General features: G+C 44.3%; 1 protein-coding gene across 7 annotated transcripts in view; it reads left to right on the top strand.

Moving 5' to 3' along the window:
- Positions 1–16,515, top strand: part of rptor (regulatory associated protein of MTOR, complex 1) — a 195,466-nt gene that overhangs the window by 15,497 nt on the left and 163,454 nt on the right. For all 7 annotated transcript variants that reach the window (XM_072384159.1, XM_072384158.1, XM_072384156.1 and 4 more), the window contains exons 3-4: positions 1,028–1,130; positions 6,208–6,290. In XM_072384159.1, the coding sequence (XP_072240260.1) occupies positions 1,028–1,130; positions 6,208–6,290 (186 nt within the window). The remainder of the gene's footprint in view (positions 1–1,027; positions 1,131–6,207; positions 6,291–16,515) is intronic.

Raw genomic sequence — 16,515 nt, 5'->3', positions numbered from 1 at the left:
CGATAATTCAGCCGCAGCCATTTCACTGTTTCTACAGACGCTGTTATTTACCGTAACGCGCATGCGTCTCTAAGCAGAGATAGGTAGGAAGTGAGATGACTCACTCCGTACGAAAAATGATGTTCAGCTCGACAGCGTGAAAAAGACGTGTGATGACGTAACCGACAATTATCGACAATTAAAAACGTCGGCGGCTAATTATGTTATCGATCTTTGTCGACTAATCGTTGCAGCCTCATTGTGTTTATGTTTGCATTAAGACTGCAGAGGTCGATGTTCTGCATAGATGTCGACTCAAGGCCAAATAAGAGTTTATTTTTTGGGACAGTTACAAATACATGTGAATAAGTTGCTAAATGTGCTCGAGCGGCTGAAGGGAAACTCCACTGACCGAAACATCCGCTGAACACACTGCGGTCTTGGTTAATAACAGTTGTTATCAGAGGAGTTCATGCAGCTGATTTCTGAGTTTGGGCTCATTAGAGCTGGATGTCTGCTGCGACATGACTGGATGTCTGAAGTATTTCAGAAGTGTTGACAGGAAAGAAGCAGTGATGACTTGCCGCTAGTTCAATGTTTGATTTGCTCTGTGGGACGCCGGCGCTGCCTGATCCAGTGCGTCAGGACTTGTCACATTACTCACGGATCAATAGTTGTTTTTCCTTTTGCTCACTTCGTTCTCTCGGGGGTGCCGTGGTTCTGCTTCTCCAGGTTGACACTTAAGGGCCTCAGTTGGCTCTGTTGAAAAGGTTGCATTCGCTCGGGATGTATTCGCATATTCTGCGTGATCTGCCCGATGCCCCCGTGTTTGAGATGCTGGTCATGCTGGGCAGAAGGTGGACGTTGAGACTCTGCGTAATTGAACTTTAGTGCTCAGCAGCAGCAGCAGAATCCCTGGACACATGCAGATTAAAGAAAACATGTGCTCAAGCCTTAAATAATATGTCTTTTAAGAAAAATCCATTAGTCTGTTTTGATTTGAGTGCTGGCAGCAGCACGAGGGTAACGCTGTGTTCTGTGTCCCCAGATGAAGACCGTGAGTGTGGCGCTGGTGTTGTGCCTCAACGTCGGAGTTGACCCTCCGGATGTGGTCAAAACCTCCCCCTGTGCCCGACTGGAGTGCTGGATCGGTAAGTGAATCTGCTCAGGTCGCAAAACATGAATATAAAACACATCCGTGCCATTCAAGGCCAGTTCATGGCTTTTATTCATGCTGTGGGTCATTTGTGGGTCAGCTGGGTTGCACTCAGGAAGCTGCAGAGGTGCAGATAACAGCAGAACTTGTAGTTTTTCCTCGTTGGCCTCCTTGTTAGGCTTGTTGTGTTCTCGCTCTGGTGTGCCATTTTCTTTTGAAGTCTCATTCTTTTGGTCACGACCCACAGCTCAGGACCATAAGAGAGGGATGGAACGTATATCCACTGTTAATCGACAGCTTTGCCCTCGCGACAGACCGTTACCACGGAGACTACCGCTTGTAAAGAGGACCCTGAGACGCTCCTCCACTGGAGGCAGCGACTCACACCCAACCTGGAGTGGACAGTCCACCCTTTTCTGATCGAGGCAGAGATGCAACCCCAAGCTGACGGAGCAGGAAAGCCTCCAACTCCTGGTGTTGCAATGTTCAATTAAAACAAAACTCCTGACCGTGATCTGGGTCGATCCACGCCCCCCTTCGGGTAAATCCACCCAGAACCTTTAACGTAATCCTGAGAACAAACGGACGCAGTCATACGTGTGATGGAGCAGTTATGATGTAGCCCGACAGCCGGGAAGTTGCTGGTTTAAACCCCAGATGAGGCCTTTCTTTGAAGATCCTGCATGTTCTCACCGTTCCTGTGTGGGCCGACGTGTTAAATTTCAGCAGTAAATCCGTGAAAAAGGACCAAAACCGCGTTGAAATCTTGTTCTTACAATGAATTAGATGTAATCTTAAGAATAAATAAATAAAAAAAACAGGTCAGCGCAGCAGTTTAATTTAGTTGTTGCACTAAAACGTTAAAAGTTGAGCTTCTACTTTGCAGTGTTTAGGGATATTTTCTGTCTGTTCCCTGGGAAATCATGTTTCTGTATTTATCAGACGCTTTTATCCAAAGCGACTTACAAATGAAGATATAACAGCTATAAAAAGCTAACAATAAGCTACATAGAAGGAACCCAGGAGTCCGACTCTGTCAGAGGGGACAGAGTAGAGATAGGGTGCAGGCATAGAAGGAAGTGCAGAAAGATAAAGTGCAGAGATAGAGGGGGGAGGGAAGTACAAGGTAAGTGCTGGGATAGGAGATGCTCTCTGAAGAGCTGGGTTTTCAGGAGCTTCCTGAAGATAGACAGGGACGCCCCTGTTCTGGTAGCGCTCGGTAGCTCATTCCACCATCGTGGGACGACACATGAACAGAGTTTGGATTGTCTTAGGCGTGGTGTAGGAGCTGCTAGACGACAATCCTGGGACCAACGGAGGGACCCAGTTGGGACAGAAGCCTTTGTGAGAGCATTCAAGTAGATGGAGCCGTTCCATTAAGCTCTTTGTAGCTAACATCAGGGACTTGGATCTGATGCTAAGGGCAGCCAGAGGAGCTCAATGAACAGAGGGGGGACGTGTTCTTTTAGGCTAACCGCCGCGTTCTGGACCATCTGCAGAGGTTTCACAGCACAGGCTGGAGACCAGTTAGGAGAGCAGTTAGGAGAGCAGTTAGGAGAGCAGTTAGGAGAGCAGTTAGGAGACCAGTTAGGAAACCAGTTAGGAGACCAGTTAGGAAACCAGTTAGGAGACCAGTTAGGAGACCAGTTAGGAGACCAGTTAGGAAACCAGTTAGGAGACCAGTTAGGAGACCAGTTAGGAGACCAGTTAGGAAACCAGTTAGGAGACCAGTTAGGAGACCAGTTAGGAAACCAGTTAGGAGACCAGTTAGGAAACCAGTTAGGAGACCAGTTAGGAGACCAGTTAGGAAACCAGTTAGGAGACCAGTTAGGAGACCAGTTAGGAGAGCAGTTAGGAGACCAGTTAGGAAACCAGTTAGGAGACCAGTTAGGAAACCAGTTAGGAAACCAGTTAGGAGACCAGTTAGGAAACCAGTTAGGAAACCAGTTAGGAGACCAGTTAGGAGACCAGTTAGGAAACCAGTTAGGAAACCAGTTAGGAGACCAGTTAGGAAACCAGTTAGGAGACCAGTTAGGAAACCAGTTAGGAGAGCAGTTAGGAGAGCAGTTAGGAGACCAGTTAGGAAACCAGTTAGGAGACCAGTTAGGAAACCAGTTAGGAGACCAGTTAGGAGACCAGTTAGGAAACCAGTTAGGAAACCAGTTAGGAGACCAGTTAGGAAACCAGTTAGGAGACCAGTTAGGAAACCAGTTAGGAGAGCAGTTAGGAGAGCAGTTAGGAGACCAGTTAGGAGACCAGTTAGGAAACCAGTTAGGAGACCAGTTAGGAAACCAGTTAGGAGACCAGTTAGGAGACCAGTTAGGAGACCAGTTAGGAGACCAGTTAGGAGACCAGTTAGGAAACCAGTTAGGAGACCAGTTAGGAGACCAGTTAGGAGACCAGTTAGGAAACCAGTTAGGAAACCAGTTAGGAGACCAGTTAGGAGACCAGTTAGGAAACCAGTTAGGAGACCAGTTAGGAGACCAGTTAGGAGACCAGTTAGGAAACCAGTTAGGAGACCAGTTAGGAAACCAGTTAGGAGACCAGTTAGGAGACCAGTTAGGAGACCAGTTAGGAAACCAGTTAGGAGACCAGTTAGGAGACCAGTTAGGAGACCAGTTAGGAAACCAGTTAGGAAACCAGTTAGGAGACCAGTTAGGAGACCAGTTAGGAGACCAGTTAGGAGACCAGTTAGGAAACCAGTTAGGAGACCAGTTAGGAAACCAGTTAGGAGACCAGTTAGGAGACCAGTTAGGAAACCAGTTAGGAGACCAGTTAGGAAACCAGTTAGGAGACCAGTTAGGAAACCAGTTAGGAGACCAGTTAGGAGACCAGTTAGGAGACCAGCTAGGAAACCAGTTAGGAGACCAGTTAGGAAACCAGTTAGGAGACCAGTTAGGAAACCAGTTAGGAGACCAGTTAGGAAACCAGTTAGGAGACCAGTTAGGAGACCAGTTAGGAAACCAGTTAGGAAACCAGTTAGGAGACCAGTTAGGAGACCAGTTAGGAGACCAGTTAGGAGACCAGTTAGGAAACCAGTTAGGAAACCAGTTAGGAGACCAGTTAGGAGACCAGTTAGGAGACCAGTTAGGAAACCAGTTAGGAGACCAGTTAGGAGACCAGTTAGGAAACCAGTTAGGAGACCAGTTAGGAGACCAGTTAGGAGACCAGCTAGGAGACCAGTTAGGAGACCAGTTAGGAGACCAGTTAGGAGACCAGTTAGGAGACCAGTTAGGAAACCAGTTAGGAAACCAGTTAGGAGACCAGTTAGGAGACCAGTTAGGAGACCAGTTAGGAGACCAGTTAGGAAACCAGTTAGGAGACCAGTTAGGAAACCAGTTAGGAGACCAGTTAGGAGACCAGCTAGGAAACCAGTTAGGAGACCAGTTAGGAAACCAGTTAGGAAACCAGTTAGGAAACCAGTTAGGAGACCAGTTAGGAGACCAGTTAGGAAACCAGTTAGGAGACCAGTTAGGAGACCAGTTAGGAAACCAGTTAGGAGACCAGTTAGGAAACCAGTTAGGAAACCAGTTAGGAGACCAGTTAGGAGACCAGTTAGGAGACCAGTTAGGAGACCAGTTAGGAAACCAGTTAGGAGACCAGTTAGGAGACCAGCTAGGAAACCAGTTAGGAGACCAGTTAGGAAACCAGTTAGGAGACCAGTTAGGAAACCAGTTAGGAAACCAGTTAGGAGACCAGTTAGGAAACCAGTTAGGAGACCAGTTAGGAGACCAGTTAGGAGACCAGTTAGGAAACCAGTTAGGAGACCAGTTAGGAAACCAGTTAGGAAACCAGTTAGGAAACCAGTTAGGAGACCAGTTAGGAGACCAGTTAGGAGACCAGTTAGGAGACCAGTTAGGAGACCAGTTAGGAAACCAGTTAGGAGACCAGTTAGGAAACCAGTTAGGAGACCAGTTAGGAGACCGGTTAGGAGACCGGTTAGGAGACCAGTTAGGAGACCAGTTAGGAGACCAGTTAGGAGACCGGTTAGGAAACCAGTTAGGAGACCAGTTAGGAAACCAGTTAGGAGACCAGTTAGGAGACCGGTTAGGAGACCGGTTAGGAGACCGGTTAGGAAACCAGTTAGGAGACCAGTTAGGAGACCAGTTAGGAGACCAGTTAGGAGACCAGTTAGGAAACCAGTTAGGAGACCAGTTAGGAAACCAGTTAGGAAACCAGTTAGGAGACCAGTTAGGAAACCAGTTAGGAGACCGGTTAGGAGAGCGTTACAGTAAGCAAGGCAGGAGATGAACCATGGCCTGCAGCAGGAGCTGGGAGGCATGTTGGGTCCTTTCAGAGAACCTCCCTCCAGGACCTCTCAACACAACAAACACCAGAAGAAGCGTCTCCATTGACCGGGACCCTGTCAGAACCAGGGTTTGGCTGCCCTGGGACCGCCTGACTGTTCGGACTCTGGAAGCAAATCAAAGGTGGAGCCCGGCTCTTAAAGCTTCCCAAAACCTTCCCTGCAGCCATGAGGACGCTGCCCCTCTGCAGGCTTCCCACGCGGTTTATGACATAACTTTTGGGGATGATGGAGGCAGAGGTGACGTCCTCACGCTCCCCGGTGTTTAATCTCTGAGCTTACGTCGGTGTGTTTGTGTGAAAAGAGAAACTGGAACATTTTTACTTAACGGGGGGGGGATTACGGAGGCATCTGCTGTGTCATGTGAAATTCTCATCAGGACAGAAATATTTATTTGAATGTTTCCAAGCTGCAAAGACAATTTTTTCTCATTCTCAGAAGCAGAATCCAGCTTTTTAGGCCACACAAAGGTTTAAATCTTGTGTAAAAGTGCATGTGTAAATGCTTATCTGCCTCCTGGGAACAGTGTGGCTCGTCTCAGGTCTGTTTTCTGTGGTTCTTGGTGTCGTGTTTACTCTCATCAGTGTTTTATGCTCAGATGCTGCTCAGTTTTTCACCCGAATTACTGTGATGTGGAAACAATAAGCCGCTTATTTGCTGCCATGGCGCTGTTGCATCTCTCCACAGGGCCGGTTTGTCAGCTGTGATGTGCAGTTTGTGTCACATCGTGGTGTGTTTTCAGCCTCTGTTTTTGTCTTCTCGGCAGATCCTCTGTCGATGAGTCCTCAAAAAGCTCTGGAGACCATCGGGGCCAACCTGCAGAAGCAGTATGAAAACTGGCAGCCGAGGGTGAGCAAAGCAGCCTTCTGCCTCCTCTTCTTTGTCTTCTTCTGGTATTTTTACACTAAACCACGCCCCTATGAGCTGAATCACACAGTAATTGTATTCAGACTAAAAACATGTTTGAATGTTGCTTCATTGACTGTCTCCAGTGGGTCTTTGGTGATTTATCCAGTATTAGTCACCTTCCTTTTCCATGAGCTCTTTCTCAATAAACCGCGACCATTCGAGGGATTAAACCGTCTGTGATATGTTGAAAACTGTGACGTTCATTCATGCATTTTTCCTGTGAAGCTGTGACATCATCAGCTTCTTCATTGTGGGGACATTTTGTTCTGGGCTCCTGATTTTATGCTCCTACGTTTAATGATCATTTAAGTTTGTAAGTGGGTCATTCTGGATCCCTCATTGTGTCGGGTCTGTCCTGCTTTCTTGCTCCTCCTAAAGCTCTTCACCGATGACTTGAGAGATTCGTGGTTTTTATTTTGAAACAGATAAATTCTGGTGGTAGACGTTTGCAGACAGATATTTGGATCATTCCCAGCAGCAGAAGTCGTTCTCGGTTCTCACTTAGCTGCAACTGTTCTCCCAGAGGTTCGTTCTTCATGCAGATGATGCTCCGACCAAGTTAACAGAGGCCCTGATGAAACGAGACAATAAGGTCTAAAAGATGTGAGAAAAAGCAAAAAGACTCAAAAATGGCCTCATCTTTCCATCATTTACCGTCTTAATGTTCAAACTGACTGAAATGAGTTGCTCTAAATGCCCATAACTCGGTTTCAGTTTCTAGACTTCTGCCAGTAAAAGGTTTGCTATTGTGTCTAATGTAAAATATTCAGGTTTACTGTAGTTTTTAATGTAAAATACTCAGGTTTACTTTAGTTTTTAATGTAAAATACTCAGGTTTACTTTAGTTTTTAATGTAAAATATTCAGTTTTTCTGTAGTTTTTTATGTAAAATATTCAGGTTTACTTTAGTTTTTAATGTCAAATATTCAGATTTGCTGTAGTTTTTAATGTAAAATATTCAGGTTTACTGTAGTTTTTAATGTAAAATACTCAGGTTTACTTTGGTTTTTAATGTAAAATACTCAGGTTTACTTTAGTTTTTAATGTAAAATATTCAGGTTTATTTTAGTTTTTAATGTAAAATACTCAGGTTTTCTGTAGTTTTAAATGTAAAATATTCAGGTTTACTGTAGTTTTGAATGTAAAATACTCAGGTTTACTTTAGTTTTTAATGTAAAATATTCAGGTTTTCTGTAGTTTTTTATGTAAAATATTCAGGTTTACTGTAGTTTTAATGTAAAATATTCAGGTTTACTGTAGTTTTTAATGTAAAATACTCAGGTTTACTGTAGTTTTTAATGTAAAATATTCAGGTTTACTTCAGTTTTTAATGTAAAATATTCAGGTTTACTTCAGTTTTTAATCTAAAATACTCAGGTTTTCTGTAGTTTTTGATGTAAAATACTCAGTTTTGATGCACCATCAACACAGATCATTCTGCAGGTTGTAGTTCGCCCTGCTGAGGCTCTTAAACAACGATTATCTGCAGAATGTCCTGCTTAGTTAACATTAGAGTCACAGTTCCTCATAAACACTGAGCAGTTAATATGTTAAATAACCAGTTTAGCTAACTTTGAACCAGATGCTGCACCTGTTACCCATTTAGCTTTTTATTTGAGTTGCTCCTCATCTCACACAGAGTTCAGATATTAACTAAACTAATCAAAGGTTTTTGTAACGCGACTTTAACCCGGAGATAAATCATTAAGAATTAAGATAAAAAAACTGAGTGCATTGATGAGCAAATCAGTAAACTAAACCTTTATTCATGATATAACAGAGGAAACAAGGTAAAACAGGTTAATCTTGATGTTTCTTCTTTTAACAACATCTGGGACCCGAGGCGCCCAGCTGCTGGACTTTTGGGAGAGGAATGATGGAGGATTCTGGCTGCTCAGCAGTTCTGGGTCTTCTTGGCTTCTCATCTGACCTCTGAACAGTTTCCCACTTTGCCTCAGTCCGTTTTTAATATGCTTTGGTGTTTCTGGATCATGATGGAGCTTTAGCTCTCTGAGGACTCGTGTGTCTCTGTTGCAGACGTGCTCTGAATGAAGCAACGAGGCACATAAAAGCAGCCGATGTTTGTAACAGGTGACGTGATGCATGTTTAAAAAAAGCTGGAGAGGCTTTGATGGGTCTGGAGGTTAGACGGTGATGTTTGTCTTTGTTTTGGAGAAGGCTGAGGGTCGGTGAAGACGTCAGGCTGGAAGACAGAATATAAGGAAAGAGGAGGTGAGTCAGCTTTGGTTGTATAGATAGTAACTGGTGATAAGCCTCAGCTTCGAAACGCTCCTCCTCTCGGTGTGTTGCTGTGAGCCGCCAAGAAATCCATCTCACGATGAGGAGGTAGAAGTAAAAATATAACAACCGTGGCTGCTCGGTGCGATGCTTCAGAAGCACGAGGTAAGAGGAGGTGGAGGAAGAACGTCTCCAGAGAGGGAGCAGCGCTCGGGTTCGATTGGCCTAAGAGGTCAGCAGCAAACGGTGGTGGGAGTGCAGGAGGAGGTGTGGGAGGGTGAGAACGCCGTTCCTTTCTCCAGCTGGAGGATTCACGGCTCTGCAGCACCAAACTGGAGCAGCTTTCGCCAACACGCCTTACGTAAGGCGCTGACAAAGCAATCCGTTGCACTGCAGTTAGCGGTTTGTCACAGCAGGGTCCGGTTGGTGAATAAACCACATAGGAATCCATTTATTTTCTCAGGGTTTGGGATCGGCGCCAGCTCTGCCGTCACGAACCCTTTCCTCTGTTTGCCTCCGGGCTCAAACATTAACCCTCATGGCCAGAAAACTTCATCCCAGCTGCTGCCCACTCACTTTCTCCACCAACACCACCCACCAGCCGTCTCCCGTTCACTGACCTTTCCTCATCGCTGGCATCACTGGACTCGTTTATTTTCCAGTCGGGGCTTCACTGCTCCGGTATTCTTAAGATTTTTTAAGATTTTCTTAAGATTTTCTTCTTTTTGTTCATGTTATTTGTCCAGAAGCTGCCATGATGACACCCAGCTTAGACTCATTAGAAAACTCCAGCTGACCACAGAGCCGTCTGGCAGCAGATCAACCATCATATCAGTTTATTAGCATATGAACCTTGTGTCCTTGACTTAAACATCAGTCTTGACAGCACTTAAAGTACCATTTACTGATCTTAAACTCTTCCATTGACTGTTTTACGTCAGACTACGCCAACCTCACCATTTAAACAACGTAATTTCCCTCACAAAATCATAATTTCTTTAGTTTAGTGTTAATTATCAACCACTACGATGCTGTAAATAAGAGAATAAAGAAGAGAACTGTCTATGGTGTGAAAGCTGTCCACTGGCCAGCAGTGCACATCTGGAAGGAAATGTTTTTTCCATCAGTGCATGGCTGTAATTCAGGTTCAGCTTGTCAGATATTCACAGATATCACTGCTTTTATTGTGTGTTGCTGCCTTAAAGTTCTTTTTTAAACAGATTTTCCAGCATCACTGTCCATTTTAACATGGCTGAGAACCTTTTTGATCGTGTTCAACACTTCCTTCCACTCTCCATCACCACCAGTTTTCAGCCATCTTAGTTGTGGAGATTCATCCACAGATGAACTTTCCCCAGCTGTGGCTGGATAATGTTCCCTTAAAGAGCTCAGACCAAGTCTGTTCCCTTTTAGAGCTCAAACCAAGTCTGTTCCCTTTTAGAGCTCAAACCAAGTCTGTTCCCTTGTAGAGCTCAGACCAAATCTGTTCCCTTGTAGAGCTCAAACCAAGTCTGTTCCCTTGTAGAGCTCAAACCAAGTCTGTTCCCTTTTAGAGCTCAAACCAAGTCTGTTCCCTTGTAGAGCTCAAACCAAGTCTGTTCCCTTTTAGAGCTCAAACCAAGTCTGTTCCCTTTTAGAGCTCAAACCAAGTCTGTTCCCTTTTAGAGCTCAAACCAAGTCTGTTCCCTTTTAGAGCTCAGACCAAGTCTGTTCCCTTTTAGAGCTCAAACCAAGTCTGTTCCCTTTTAGAGCTCAGACCAAGTCTGTTCCCTTGTAGAGCTCAAACCAAGTCTGTTCCCTTGTAGAGCTCAAACCAAGTCTGTTACCTTTTAGAGCTCAGACCAAGTCTGTTCCCTTGTAGAGCTCAAACCAAGTCTGTTACCTTTTAGAGCTCAAACCAAGTCTGTTCCCCTTTAGAGCTCAGACCAAATCTGTTCCCTTGTAGAGCTCAAACCAAGTCTGTTCCCTTGTAGAGCTCAAACCAAGTCTGTTCCCTTTTAGAGCTCAGACCAAGTTTGTTCCCTTTTAGAGCTCAAACCAAATATGTTCCCTTGTAGAGCTCAGACCAAGTCTGTTCCCTTGTAGAGCTCAGACCAAGTCTGTTCCCTTTTAGAGCTCAAACCAAGTCTGTTCCCTTGTAGAGCTCAAACCAAATCTGTTCCCTTGTAGAGCTCAGACCAAGTCTGTTCCCTTGTAGAGCTCAAACCAAGTCTGTTCCCTTTTAGAGCTCAGACCAAGTCTGTTCCCTTTTAGAGCTCAAACCAAGTCTGTTCCCTTTTAGAGCTCAGACCAAGTCTGTTCCCTTGTAGAGCTCAAACCAAGTCTGTTCCCTTGTAGAGCTCAAACCAAGTCTGTTACCTTTTAGAGCTCAGACCAAGTCTGTTCCCTTGTAGAGCTCAAACCAAGTCTGTTACCTTTTAGAGCTCAAACCAAGTCTGTTCCCCTTTAGAGCTCAGACCAAATCTGTTCCCTTGTAGAGCTCAAACCAAGTCTGTTCCCTTGTAGAGCTCAAACCAAGTCTGTTCCCTTTTAGAGCTCAGACCAAGTTTGTTCCCTTTTAGAGCTCAGACCAAGTCTGTTCCCTTGTAGAGCTCAAACCAAGTCTGTTCCCTTTTAGAGCTCAAACCAAGTCTGTTCCCTTGTAGAGCTCAAACCAAGTCTGTTCCCTTGTGGAGCTCAAACCAAGTCTGTTCCCTTGTGGAGCCCAAACCAAGTCTGTTCCCTTGTGGAGCTCAAACCAAGTCTGTTCCCTTGTGGAGCTCAAACCAAGTCTGTTCCCTTGTGGAGCTCAAACCAAGTCTGTTCCCTTGTAGAGCTCAGACCAAGTCTGTTCCCTTTTAGAGCTCAGACCAAGTCTGTTCCCTTGTAGAGCTCGGACCAAGTCTGTTCCCTTTTAGAGCTCAAACCAAGTCTGTTCCCTTTTAGAGCTCAAACCAAGTCTGTTCCCTTGTGGAGCTCAAACCAAGTCTGTTCCCTTGTAGAGCTCAAACCAAGTCTGTTCCCTTGTAGAGCTCAAACCAAGTCTGTTCCCTTTTAGAGCTCAGACCAAGTTTGTTCCCTTTTAGAGCTCAGACCAAGTCTGTTCCCTTGTGGAGCTCAAACCAAGTCTGTTCCCTTGTAGAGCTCAAACCAAGTCTGTTCCCTTGTAGAGCTCAGACCAAGTCTGTTCCCTTTTAGAGCTCGGACCAAGTCTGTTCCCTTGTGGAGCTCAAACCAAGTCTGTTCCCTTTTAGAGCTCAAACCAAGTCTGTTCCCTTGTGGAGCTCAAACCAAGTCTGTTCCCTTGTGGAGCTCAAACCAAGTCTGTTCCCTTGTGGAGCTCAAACCAAGTCTGTTCCCTTTTAGAGCTCAGACCAAATCTGTTCCCTTTTAGAGCTCAGACCACGTCCGAGGATGACATCTCTTTCACTGAAATGGTTTTGAAGCAACAGATTTCTGTGATTCTGTGGTTAACGTTGAGTTTCTCGTTGTGCATTCTGGTTGGATGTGCCTCCTCTGCTTTGTTATTCCTTTTTAAGCCTCACTTGTTCACTTTCATATTCTCTCTGCTCGTCAGCCTGGTTTCTCTCTTATTTGTTTGGGAATCCTGTTTGAAACTCTCCCCTTTTGTTGTTGGACGGTAGTTACTGAGCTGAAAGTGCTTGTCATGTCAATTGATGTTTTCAGAGCCAGCACATTGTGGCTAAATTGCTGAACATATAGCAGCTGTCGAGCAGGGTATATAATCAGAGTTTTCCGTGCCTGTATTCAGCTCTCCTGCGAGGCTGCAGCCTTCAAACCCCTGCTGTCCACTCAGCTGACAGTCTCTGCATTATGTATCATTGAGCTGTGCCTCCAACACTTGGCCCTGGCCTACATCCATCTGATGTTTTCTTTTCTCGCCCTGCAGAGAACAAGTGCAAAGATTTCAGTGGCGTTGGTAATGATGCAGTGACAATGGCATTATTTGAAAAGATCCATACAACCCAGCCTCATTCCCTCTTGGTTATCACATTATGAGCATACAGTCGGCCAGTTGGCCGAATGTCACTTTGATGAGGAAACAAAGTGAGACGGATGCCAGCATTTCACATAAGTAACAATCAAGTTACCAGTTAAGAGGCGGCGCTAATATAAAACCATCTCTCTTAATAATCTGGACCCAGTAGACGAGACTGAAGGTTCGTTTCACTTTTAAAAAAAGGATTTTTAACAGGAAATGTGTCGGCTGGCTGGTGATGTGCGACTGATATTCACCTTTCCTCGCTGCCAGAAGGAATCGGTTTTCCTTTTTTTTACTTTAACGTGTGGGAATCGGTTTTAACTACAGTAAACCTGAACATTTTAGATTAAAACGACAGCAAACCTGAATATTTTAGATTAAAACGACAGCAAACCTGAATATTTTAAATTAAAACCACAGTAAACCTGAATATTTTACATTAAAACGACAGCAAACCTGAATATTTTACATTAAAACCACAGCAAACCTGAATAGTTTACATTAAAACGACAGCAAACCTGAATATTTTAAATTAAAACGACAGTAAACCTGAATATTTTACATTAAAAACTACAGTAAACCTGAATATTTTAGATTAAAACGACATCAAACCTGAATATTTTAAATTAAAACAACAGTAAACCTGAATATTTTACATTAAAACGACAGTAAACCTGAATATTTTACATTAAAACGACAGCAAACCTGAATATTTTACAATAAAAAACACAGTAAACCTGAATATTTTAGATTAAAACGACATCAAACCTGAATATTTTAAATTAAAACGACAGTAAACCTGAATATTTTACATTAAAACTACAGCAAACCTGAATATTTTACATTAAAACGTCAACAAACCTGAATAGTTTACATTAAAACGACAGCAAACCTGAATATTTTAGTGATGATACAGTGAGACGTGTGGGAATTAAACTAGAAGAGGGGCAAAAATAGCTCACAATTAGCAGCTTCTCACATCTACATGAGGTTGATGAACCCTCATTATCAGCTCAGCTTTTTAAACTGAAGCATGTCCTGTGTGCGGGACAATCCGCTTACCTGCCAAAACTTACCTGAAAATGAATTAAAATGTGCTGAAATAATGACTTTCTGTCCAGAATTAAACGCTAAATATTGTGCAAAACGAGGGGCTGCCTTTATCTTATTTTTCTCTCAATATAATGATGGTTATCAGCTTGTGAAAATGCTGTAACTAGTGACTGAAATACCAATATTCTGAGGTTTTGTCAGAAGCATTTATACTCTGGTTTGTGTTTATTTCTGTGAGGAAAGATATAATTTGGTTGCATCTGTGCAGCATCATCAGTGCAAAATCTGTTGTTGGAGGGGAAGTCAGGAGGTTCTTACAGTTTAAAGACTGCTTTCATGATGTAGAATAGGGGTGGGCGACATAGCAAAAATATCATATCACGATTTTAAAAAAAAATCTCACAATTTCGATTTTATCACAATCTTAAATTGAAAAATAGAAAACAGACAGTGTTGCAGAAGTATTTTCGGCTGGGCAGCTCGTACCGCGGGTCAACTACTTGAAGCAGGCGTCCGAACCCGTCCTTTTCTACGTCTTGAACGGTACCGATACTTTGCAAGATAAAAGGTAACTGCTTCTGTTACCTCTTTCTATCGCTTGCTTGACTTGTCACAGGAGAGCCTTTGTCAAATACCTAATGTCTAATGTTAATGTCTGTTTTGGTCTTAGCCAGCTGCTGCTTACACTAGCTGCTGCCTGCGGTGCCGGTGCCGCCGGGCCCCTCGCTGTTTGGCTCTCAGCATACTGTTTGGGATGCTTCCTCTTCAAGTGATTGAACAGCTTCGTCGTATTGCCACCGACCTGCGAACCGTTTCTTTGCAAACTTTGCAAATTACATTTGTTTGCGCTTGATCAGTTGCGGAAAATCCAAACCAATTCCATATAATGGAGGTGGAATTTGTTATTCTTTTGAAACTCCTCCGTTTGGCTTTCAGCCACGGCTCTCCATGCGGCTACACACACAGACAAGGAGGCAGGTAAGAAAGCGCGTCACTGCCCGTAATTCGCTGTGATTGCCCCCCCCCCCCCCCCCCCTAATGTAGAACAATTTAAAACGACCTGAAGCTGAAGACGGACGCACCTGTCGGGTTGTATTAAAGGTGTTTTAAAAGCCCAGTTCTGCTGACGTTTGTCGTCTGTTTTACTGGCCAAACGTGTGGTTGCAGGACCATTTTAAACCTAAATCCAGACAGTTTCTCATCATTTTGCTTCAAGCTATGAAAGCCACGATGTTGGAGCAGCTAACGATGAGTGATCAACGAGCTGTGATTGGTGGAGAGACTCAGCCCGAAGCCCAATGCGGCGCCAGCGTCACTCACAGGATCAGACGACCACATGACGCTTTTCCATTGTCATAGAGTTTAGTTGTTCTGGGTCTCATTGAGGTATTTATCCATCTGACGTTCAGGTCAGGTCTTTATGCTCGTTGTGAACTGATTTCATGTGTAGAGATCCGATTAAAGCTCTGATCAGCAGGAAGGAGTCGGAGGTGTTCCACGAGGTGGGAGCGAGAGGCTTAATCTGTCATTTAATCAAAACCCAAACCCAAACAAACGGGTCGAGCTCAAACCAAGTCTGTTCCCTTTTAGAGCTCAAACCAAGTCTGTTCCCTTTTAGAGCTCAAACCAAGTCTGTTCCCTTTTAGAGCTCAGACCAAGTCTGTTCCCTTTTAGAGCTCAAACCAAGTCTGTTCCCTTTTAGAGCTCAGACCAAGTCTGTTCCCTTTTAGAGCTCAGACCAAGTCTGTTCCCTTTTAGAGCTCAAACCAAGTCTGTTCCCTTTTAGAGCTCAAACCAAGTCTGTTCCCTTTCAGAGCTCAAACCAAGTCTGTTCCCTTGTAGAGCTCAAACCAAGTCTGTTCCCTTTTAGAGCTCAAACCAAGTCTGTTCCCTTTTAGAGCTCAGACCAAGTCTGTTCCCTTTTAGAGCTCAGACCAAGTCTGTTCCCTTTTAGAGCTCAGACCAAGTCTGTTCCCTTTTAGAGCTCAAACCAAGTCTGTTCCCTTGTGGAGCTCAGACCAAGTCTGTTCCCTTTTAGAGCTCAAACCAAGTCTGTTCCCTTTTAGAGCTCAAACCAAGTCTGTTCCCTTGTAGAGCTCAAACCAAGTCTGTTCCCTTTCAGAGCTCAAACCAAGTCTGTTCCCTTGTAGAGCTCAAACCAAGTCTGTTCCCTTTTAGAGCTCACACCAAGTCTGTTCCCTTTCAGAGCTCAAACCAAGTCTGTTCCCTTGTAGAGCTCAAACCAAGTCTGTTCCCTTTCAGAGCTCACACCAAGTCTGTTCCCTTTCAGAGCTCAAACCAAGTCTGTTCCCTTGTAGAGCTCAAACCAAGTCTGTTCCCTTTTAGAGCTCAAACCAAGTCTGTTCCCTTTTAGAGCTCAGACCAAGTCTGTTCCCTTTTAGAGCTCAGACCAAGTCTGTTCCCTTTTAGAGCTCAGACCAAGTCTGTTCCCTTTTAGAGCTCAAACCAAGTCTGTTCCCTTGTGGAGCTCAGACCAAGTCTGTTCCCTTTTAGAGCTCAAACCAAGTCTGTTCCCTTTTAGAGCTCAAACCAAGTCTGTTCCCTTTTAGAGCTCAAACCAAGTCTGTTCCCTTTTAGAGCTCAAACCAAGTCTGTTCCCTTTTAGAGCTCAGACCAAGTCTGTTCCCTTTTAGAGCTCAGACCAAGTCTGTTCCCTTTTAGAGCTCAGACCAAGTCTGTTCCCTTTTAGAGCTCAAACCAAGTCTGTTCTGGGTCTCATTGAGGTAATTATCCATCTGATGTTCAGGTCAGGTCTTTATGCTCGTTGTGAACTGATTTCATGTGCAGAGATCCGATTGAAGGTGTGATCAGCAGGAAGGAGTCGGTTTTCTCACGAGGTGGGAGCGAGAGGCTTAATCTGTCATTTAATCA

The sequence above is a fragment of the Leuresthes tenuis genome, unplaced genomic scaffold (genome assembly GCF_036924035.1).
Source record: "Leuresthes tenuis unplaced genomic scaffold, fLeuTen1.0.hap1 SCAF_4, whole genome shotgun sequence".
NCBI classification, from domain to species: Eukaryota; Metazoa; Chordata; class Actinopteri; order Atheriniformes; family Atherinopsidae; genus Leuresthes; species Leuresthes tenuis.
Note: the sequence above shows the minus strand (reverse complement) of the source record. Positions and strands in the feature narration are given on the sequence as shown.